The sequence below is a fragment of the Enhydra lutris genome, unplaced genomic scaffold (assembly GCF_002288905.1).
Source record: "Enhydra lutris kenyoni isolate GAN:26980312 unplaced genomic scaffold, ASM228890v2 scaffoldscaffold75, whole genome shotgun sequence".
Lineage (NCBI taxonomy): Eukaryota > Metazoa > Chordata > Mammalia > Carnivora > Mustelidae > Enhydra > Enhydra lutris.
Window position 1 is genome coordinate 2843146 of NW_019154159.1, and position 8719 is coordinate 2851864.

At 63.0% G+C, this 8719-nt stretch overlaps 1 protein-coding gene across 1 annotated transcript; it reads right to left on the reverse strand.

Annotated features, from left to right (window-relative positions):
- Positions 1 to 2689: 2689 nt before the first annotated feature.
- On the reverse strand, positions 2690 to 7754 carry LOC111160413 (probable low-specificity L-threonine aldolase 1). Its single transcript, XM_022523514.1, has 8 exons — positions 7553 to 7754; positions 6031 to 6114; positions 5197 to 5285; positions 4354 to 4539; positions 3579 to 3716; positions 3160 to 3352; positions 2940 to 3041; positions 2690 to 2829 (listed from the first exon to the last, which is right to left on the reverse strand). The coding sequence occupies exons 1-8, from the start codon at positions 7752 to 7754 to the stop codon at positions 2690 to 2692; spliced, it is 1134 nt and encodes a 377-aa protein (XP_022379222.1).
- Between the last annotated feature and the right edge of the window lie 965 nt (positions 7755 to 8719).

Sequence of the window (8719 nt, forward strand, 5' to 3'; positions counted from 1 at the left end):
GTTCCAGAGGGGCAAGTGGCAGGGGCGAGGGACACAGTTTCCCTTTGCATCTGCAGGCCTGGCTGGAGTTCTTGTTGGGAGGGGCACCTGCGGGGTGGGGGGCTGGGAGAAGAGCCAAGGAGCCAGGTTCCTGTTGCCTGGCAAAGCCGGATGTTTTGGGGGCCCCCTGCCCAGTTTATGCCCTTTAGGGACTAACTGGTGTGACTCCCTCTTGGGAATGAGAAAAGGGAGTCCCAGAAAGAGTCAGCAAGTGACCCAAAGGAACGTTAACGGGGTCGGGGTGGGCGTGCTGCAGGTTCCCAGGGCTCAGCAGGTCCCCTTGCCTCTCGAGGACATGACCTGCCCTCGCCCTCCCCCATCAGCCCTGGTGCGCCATGCTGTCCTCGCTCCTAGGGCCCCGGGTCAGGTGCAGGAGCCGCCCGCTGTGCTGGGGAGGAGGGAGTTTGAGTCTGTCAAACACCCACCGAGTTAGGCGCGGCGCCCAGCGTCACCTGCCCGTCTGCTTGTCCCGTCCTCCAGTCGCCCTCACGTTAGCTACCATTCACCCATTTTACAGAAGGGGGCTCTGAGGCCCAGACCGTCCCGGAGCACGCGGCAGGGCCAGATGCCCCTCCCGGCCGGCGGGCCTCCCAGGCCTCTGTTCAGTCTGCTGGCTCCAGGGCAGGTGTCGGCGGGGAGGATCCTGAGGAGGGGGGCCCGGGAGTCCCCTGGGATTTGCAAGGGCAGCTGAGTGGGCTGGACACACCCTGCCCCCTCCCTGTTCTCAGGCCTCTGTCCTTGTCCTGGGGCGGCTGCTGCTTTTGCTGGACCCCATCCTCTCATCTGCAGCCCCCTGGGGAATGTCTGTGACTGCGGGGGGGCCTGGGGGCGGGGGGCCCTGAATGAGCAGGTGCGAAAGTCCTAGTAGGGGTGGGGGTTCTTAGCCAGGGCTTCTTAGCCAGGAGGGGCGGGGCTGCCCCGAGCGGCAGAGGCCAGGGCTACAGAACAGAGGTGGGTGGGGGTCAGCTCGCAGACCTGGGTGCAGGCCCACTGTGACTGGGCTCCTGGGTCATCGTGAGGCTTGCCCCTTCTCCTGTAGGCAGAGAAGTCGAGGTGGCAGAGGAGAAGGGGCCCCAGGGGGGCTGTGGAGCACCCGAAGCCCCACACAGCCCCTTCTGGGGTTCAGGAGTCTGGGATGTGTGCGGAGGACTGGAGGGCAGCCCCTCTGGCCTCGGTCCCCCTCCCCCAGCCTCCCTTTATTGCTCCAAAGGTTACAGGAAGCTCCTTGGGGCCCTGGGGGCTGGTACCACTTGGGGGTCCCCCTGAGGGCTTCCCTTCCTACCTACGTTTTAGCGTTTACCATTCCGTGTCGCAACATTATGCCATTTTGTCCTTAAATAAATCAGTTTATGCTCCGTGCAGATAAGCCTTGTTTTTCTGTCTTAAATGTTTTTTCAGAATTGATCAAACAGAGCTATAAACAGTGTGCGGGCAGTAACACTCTTACCAGCTGTGTGTGTGCGTGTGTGTGTGTGTGTGTGCGCGCGTATGTGTGTCCGTCCAGCCAGAGACGTCTTCTGCAGACACAACAGGTCCCTTCTCTGAGGGTCGGCACAGGTGGAAGAGGACCCCGCGCCCCGACCCCACACTCCGTGTTGGATGGGACGGCTTGGCGGGCAGGTCCTCTCCACCTGTGAGGCTCTAACCGCGCTTGTGCGGTTCGCTGGGGAGCAGGGAGCACAAGGGTTTGGTGGGGGGCCTCCGTGTCTGCCTCTGGACCCACATGACCCCAGGAACTGCTAAAAAAGAGATCCAATCCCAGATCATCTACAATAAAGACATACTCTTTTGTAAGCAAAAAAAAATTTTTTTTAAAAGGAACAAGTCTATAGGTGACCACAGGATAAACCCTAGCCCCCAACGCGGGGCAGCTAGGGCTCCCGGGCATCCAGCCCCGCTGTCCCTTTCTAATCTCCAGTGACCCTTCCCTGTGTGTCCCCAAGCAGGAGCGCGGGACATGCTCACCAGCTGCGCGCCCCCAAGCACATGGCTCGGGACAGTTTCCTCCTCTGCGAGCTGTGAGCAGAGCCCCTGCCCTGGCTGCTTCCTGGGCTCCGGCAAGGGGCTCGCCTGGGCCCCACCGGTCCGCCCCCGTGGTGCCCTGTCCCAGATGCAGGAGGCTTGCCGAAGGAGCACAGGTGGAAGGCTTCCCCCTGAGTGTGGGGAGTCAAGGGGTCCGAGCAGACGGGTCACAGGGTCACGGGGTGTCGTTTCACTGCCTCTCCTGCCACCTGCTCTCTCGGGACACCTGTACTCCCCACCTGGGTCCCAGCCGGGGCACAGGGTCCGGTCACCCCGCCCTCAGGGCCCCAGCTGCTTCAGCACAAACCCCCACTTCTTCAGCGCCAGCTCGGTGTCCTGTGCGGAGACGTCGCGGTGCCACACGGCGCGCACTGACCGCTCGGTCCAGGGGAACATCAGCACGCGCACTGCACGGCCGGTCTGAGCCACCTCGTCCGCGCTCACGGCCTGCAGACGCCGGCAGAGCTCCTCAGGCGGCAGCCCGTCCACCTTCACCATCACCATGTTCGTCTCCACGGCGGCGAGGTCCACGGAGCAGATGGGGGATGCCAGCCCCTGGAGCCCTGGGCCCGGGGCCTCTGGTGAGTGGAGCCTGACCCCAGGACCTCAGCCCCGAGGTCTGGCCCTGTCATCCCAGCAAGGGCAGAGGGCAGCCCAGCCGCCGCAGGGAAAAGAGGGACCCTTGGAGCCACACAGACTTGGCTCTACTACTTTCCAGCTGTGTGACCTGGGGCAAATCAGTTAACCTCTGGGCCTCAGTATCCTCATCTGTAAAGTGGGAACATCATGGGATTGTTTTGAGGACTCAAGTGATAAAGATTAAGACCTGGGTTGGAGGCTTCCCGCGCCAGATCCTGCAGGAAATAGGAATTCCTGACCTCCGTTGAGTGCTGCTTGGTCCAGACCCTCCACCGGGGTCTGGTAAAGCATCCTACTGTCCTGGGCCCACGCCTCATGGCTCAGTGGCTGCCCTACACGTTCTAGAGTCAGAAGGAAGTACACCCGCTGGGGATTTGGGCCCTGCTGCAGGGGACCCCCCGACATTCTTCTGGGAGCAAAAGGAAGTGAGAGTGGGGGTAGGGGCCATGGTCCACGTACCTTTGGCGAATCTCTGGGCGTTCTGGTGGTCCCTCTGCAGCACCTCCTCGAAGTCCGCCAGTCCCACTAGGGCGGCAGCAGCCAGCACCCCGGCCTGGCGCATGCCCCCGCCCAGAGCTTTCCGGAGGCGCCAGGCTTCTTCAATGAAGTGCTTGGGCCCCCCAACCAAGGCCCCGGCCGGTGCACCGAGGCCCTGGGAGGAAGAAAGGAGAGAGTCCTGCCTGCCAGCCCCCCAGGTGTGCATCTCTGTCCTTGTGGCTGGGGGAGGGGCATGGGGAGGGGACGGGGCCCCATCTGGGGAGGGGCTAAGGAGGCCCAGGGCCAGCCGCGGCCAGCTTGGGAGCTCAGAACCCAGCTGACCCCTACTGCGGACACCCACCGCTGTCCTGTGTTTGGGAGGCAGCCCGAGGCTTCCCCACCTTGGAGAAACAGAGAGACACGGAGTCACAGTGCTCCACGATGTGGGCGGGGGGCACGTGCAGAGCCACCGCGGCGTTCATCAGCCGGGCCCCATCCATGTGGATGCGGACCCCGTGGCTCCGGGCCAGGAGCTGCACCTGGGGGCAAAGAGCAGGCAACGGTCAGAGGGGCTGAGCTTGGGCCCCGAGCGGAGGGAGGACCGGTCTCCAGGAGCCTGGAGGGGTCCAGAGGGATCAGGGCTGGGCTGGTGTCCAGCGTGGCCCACTCGGACCGGAGCAGGCGCTCAGTTGCCTGAGCCTGGGCGCCGTCCTCTGTGAAAGGGAGTTGATAATAAGTGGTGGGCTCGCCGTGGCCAAATGCAGACGCGGCGCGAGCCATACATGCCGCACCCTGTTTGAGCCATCCCGTGCCTCCGCGGAGGAGATGCCCACTCCCGTGGACAGGGAGAGGGTCTGGAGGATTATTAGCGGCAAGTTCTCACACCGGAGAGCCGAGCAGTTCAGCCCTCATACCATGCGAGCAGGTGCTCATGGGACTCGCTCCCTGGGGAGAAGGGGGGGTGTCTCTGTCCTGGGGCTAACCTGGGGACGTAGTGCCCTCAGTAGCTGCAGGCTAGGGGCACATGCCTCCCTCCCACAGCAGTCCCAGCTGCCCTGGGCGCCCATGGCCTGTATGAGGAGACACCCTCCCAGGAGGGGGCTCCGGGCACAGGTGGGGGGTGCTGGCTGGCTGGGGGCAGGTGGGGGGTGGGCAGAGTGGTAGGGTTGGGCACACCTGGCGCAAGTAGTCAATGGGGAGGACACGGCCCCCGGAGCTGCTGTGGGTGTTCTCCAGGCAAATGAGCTCACAGACCGGGTGGTAGGGGCTCCCCAGGCCCCTTGTGACCATCCTCTCCAGCTCAGCCGGGTCCAGGGTGCCGCGGGGCAGGTCTGGGAGGGGGTGGGAGTGCACCCCCGCGATCTGCAGGTATTGGGGAAAGAGGGAGGGAAGATCAGGTCCGGGGGCGCAGCGTCGCCTCCCACCTCTGTCCCCGCGGCTCCTCCCCAGCTCGGGGCCATCGAGCCTGCCCCTCTGCTGCGGACGTGGGCTCAGACACCCCAGCAAGAAGGGGAGGAATCGGGGCGCCTGGGTGGCTCAGTGGGTTAGGCCGCTGCCTTCGGCTCAGGTCATGATCTCGGGGTCCTGGGATCGAGTCCCTCATCGGGCTCTCTGCTCGGCAGGGAGCCTGCTTACCTCTCTCTCTCTCTCTCTGCCTGCCTCTCTGTCTACTTGTGATCTCTGTCTGTCAAATAAATAAATAAAATCTTAAAAAAAAAATAATAATAATGCTTTAAAAAAGAAGGGGAGGAACCAAGGGCTGTGTTCTCCCGAGCCCGAGCGCCGCGTGCTCCGGGTGCCCACGAGGGGGCAGCAGAGCGCCAAGAACGGCCCGTGTCCGATCGGGCGGGGGCGGGGGGCTGGGGCCGCGGCTGCCCCCACGTGGTCAGTCTGGGAATGGCTCCCTTTCCCGCCACCCTGGCCATCTCTTCCCTCTGCAGGTCCCAACATGGTGCCTTGGAAACAGGTTCCCGCCAGAAATGCTGAGCTGGCCCCAGGTGAGGGGCGCCGGGTCCTTACCTGAGCCACCCCGCCCTGCTCGAAGACGTGGAGGTGGCACTCCTGCCCGAGGAGGAGCTGGGAACCCCTGCGCTGGCAGTGACACATCACTGAAAGATGGGGGGGGGGCAGTGTTGGCTGGGAGTCCCGTGGGGCCCACCTGCTCCCGCCCAGCTCCTGGCTGAGCCCGGAGGCTAGTTCCCAAGTGCCTATGCCAATTAGGAAACGGCACCCCTTCAAGACCTCTTACTGCCATGGGCCAGAGAACCGTCCCAGGAACTACGAAAGTCCAGGATAACCGTCCAGTGAGGTGTTGTGCCTTGTGCCCTGCAGCCCACCCACAGAGCACGTCCTGCCCAGGAAGCTGGTCACCATGCTGCTCCTGGGGGTCAAGCAGCTCGGGCTTGGGGGTCAAGCAGCTCAGGCAGCTTGGGGGGTATCAGTCGGGCCCAGCAGCAAACAGAGGCCCATGCCCACTAGGAAGCCAGAGAGTTTAATAAAGGGGCGATTTACAAAGGTGTAGCAGTGTGGAGGGAAGCCACAAGGGACAGAGCAAGACCCCCAGGCCATAAGGGTCGAGAGGGAGGTGTGGTCACCAGAACCTGGAGACAGGGAAGCGTGGAGAGGGCTCCCAGGAGACCACCTAGGGAGGGAGCTGGGGGAGGAGCATGAACACGCTGAACTCACTCTCCTCTCCCTCATCTCCTGCTAGGGACTCTCTCCGCTGAGCCCAGCAGAAATCCAGACGGCTCAGCACCCCACTGATGTAGTCCCAGCTTTGCCCCTCGCACCAAGGAGAGAAATGCAGAGGGAGGACCTGGAGGGCAAACGGGGGTCACCCCACACCACGCTCACCAGAGATGAGGTTGGCCATGGTGTTAGTGGGCACAAACAAGGTCTGGTCCACCCCCAGCAGCTTGGCAACCTTTTCCTGCAGCTCTGAGGAGGGAAGGGACAGGAGGCACGGGGAGACTCCATCAGCAATGGCACTCTTTTTGCATTATTCATAACCGTGAGCTCGCGTCCTGCTGAGGTGAGTGGCCAAGCCAGACAGAAGCCCTGGTCTGTGGGCTGCAGACTGTGGTCTTGGTGACCACATACCTAGGTATAGAGACCTCTCAGTCAACAGTCTGCTCCCAGCCTCCCCCTGGGCCCTGGTCTCCCCCACATTGAAACTTTGTGGTTTGAACCCCCCTGTCCCATCCAGACCTCACACCTGTCTCACTTCCTTTCCCATCAGCCCCTTGCAGGTGGGGCACTGCGGTTTCTCTGCTGACTTCCTCTCCCAGAACAGAAGGACAGGAGCTCTCAGAAGGGGAGACTCGCTGGGGGGGGGGGCGGAGGGGGGGACTTCAGGCTCCTGCTTTAAAGGCTGCTCTGGCTCCCCTCTGCCTGTGGTATCAACTCTGAAGTCTTTAGCATGACATTCAGGCCCAGTGGGATTTGCCCTCTGTCTTTACCTCCAGTTACTGGTGGCTCCCAGTACCCCACACTCCAGCCACAGTCCCTATCTGTATCCTCAATACCCAATGAGCCAGCTCCCTTCCCTGCCTGGGGGTGCCACTCGCTCTTTAAGAGGCTACTCTGCGAAGTCCTCCTTCCCTGTGAGTTCCACGCCTCCCCTCCCCACCGGTTCCCGAGGCACTCTCTGTGGACAGATGCCAGCCCCGACACTTCCCCGCCGCATGGCGTCTGTGTGTCTAGCTGCCTTCTAAGCAGTGGGCTCAGCATTTTCGAAGTCCCAGGCGGTAGGTGTCTGCAGGATGCGTGATCGCCGATCACCACCTGACCCCACACACAGCCCCTTGGGGCTCAAACAGCAACCTGTGGCTTGCCCCTGGCAGGGCAGAGGGTAAACACCCTTGCATAGCAGTGGTCCACTACGGTGGCCACCCTCAACACTGTGTGTGAAAATGCTCCCTAGGTTATCGGAGTCCAAATCCTCTTTTCTAGACGGGTTTCCTGTGTGTCTTCATGTGGAAAGGCGTTGGGTGCAGGACAGTAGCTACAGGTTTGAGAGAGAAGACCTGGGTTCGAAGACTGCTTTGCCATTCGCTGGGTAGGAGACCTTGGGTGCCACCCTTGCTCGGCATCCCAGAGCCGTGCTCTGCAGGAGACCACACACATCCCATCCGCAGCTCCACACCTTACGGCGCACACCGGTCCCCCGGGAGGCCCGTGAGCCTGCAGACTCTGGCTCAGCGGGTGTGCGGGGCCCGAGAATCTGCATTTCCAGCAGACTGTCGGGTGATGGGCCGGACTGAGCAGCAAGGCCGCAGCCCCTGCGCGCCCCGGGCCCCTTCTCCCGCCAGCACCACGGACAGCGCTCTGGGGTCGCCGCGACGCCCCCAGGCCGCGGCCCACACACCGGGCTCACCGCGGACGGTGGGGTCCTCGCCGTAGTCGTCGTCCCCCACGACCGCCTCGGCCATGGCGCGCCTCATGGCCGGCCCGGGTCTGGTCACCGTGTCGCTGCGCAGGTCCACCACGTGCGCTGGGACCCCCGTCCCGCTCCCAGACCCCCGCGTCCAGAGGGCCCCGGGTCGCCTGGCAGCGGCCCGGGCCAGTCCGCGGAGCATGGCGGGGGCAGCTCCCGACCTCCACCCGGACCCTTCCCAGCGAGGGCGACCGGGAGCGAAGGGGTTGGCGCGGCGGGGCTTCACGGTCTTCGACCGCAGCGGCTGACCTGGGCCCGTGGGAGTGCCCGGGGCATGCTGGGAGTTGTAGTTCGGACTTCGTCCAGGCGGCACTGAGGGAGCTCGGGCAGGCGGGCCCCGAGGCATGCTGGGAGTTGTAGTTCGGGCTTCCTGCGAGGGGAACATGTTGGAGAGGGAGGGTATTGCTTACCCAAGAAGAAACCGAGGACGACGAGCGTTCCAGAGCGCACGCTTGTGTGACTCCTGCCGTGTGCCAGGCACTGTCTCGGACACCCTACCAATGTTAGTGCAGTTACGCCTCCCGGCAGGTCTAGGAGGCAAGTCCCAGTAGCATCCCCGTTTCACAGATGGGAAAACTGAGCCGCGCACAAGCTAATGCCTGCGGTCACTTGGCAAGGAAGTGGCCGGGCCGGCTGGCTCCATTGTTACATAACTCCATGTGTTACATCCCTGAAAAGAGCGTCCCGTCATTGACTTTGTTTCAATACAGATTTGCTGAGTACCTACTAGGTGCCAGTGCAACCGGTCTGGGCGTCGGACTTCATGGGGTACGAGGGAGGCAGCGTTAGAGGGGTGCACAGAGAGCCCCCTCGTGCATACCCCTGCCTTTGAGAGGGGGCTGCCTCCCGCTGAGGTGCACAGCCGGGTTGAGGAGTGAAGGGCACGGACTGACTCAAGTCCTCACTCACCAGGCCAGCCGCTTTGGACGAGCCTTTTCTCCTCTCAGTGCCTCAGTCTCCTGGTTTTGAGGATTCCATGATTTACTGTCCTCAGTGCTGACCCTGGTCCCTGGCTGTGCGTGAGCACTCCGCCTGAGTGTTCTTATTCTGCTGCTGCTAGGACCATCTTTACTGGTCCCAGCCCAGCGCCCTGGGGCTTGGTGTTGC

Coding starts and splice junctions, on each gene's coding strand:
- LOC111160413 (XM_022523514.1), bottom strand. CDS start 7,754: ATGCTCCGCGGACTGGCCCGGGCCGCTGCCAGGCGACCCGGGGCCCTC. Junction 6,115..7,552: donor CGAGGACCCCACCGTCCGCG/GTGAGCCCGGTG, acceptor TTCCCTCCTCAG/AGCTGCAGGAAAAGGTTGCC. Junction 3,717..4,353: donor CCATTGACTACTTGCGCCAG/GTGTGCCCAACC, acceptor CTTTGCCCCCAG/GTGCAGCTCCTGGCCCGGAG.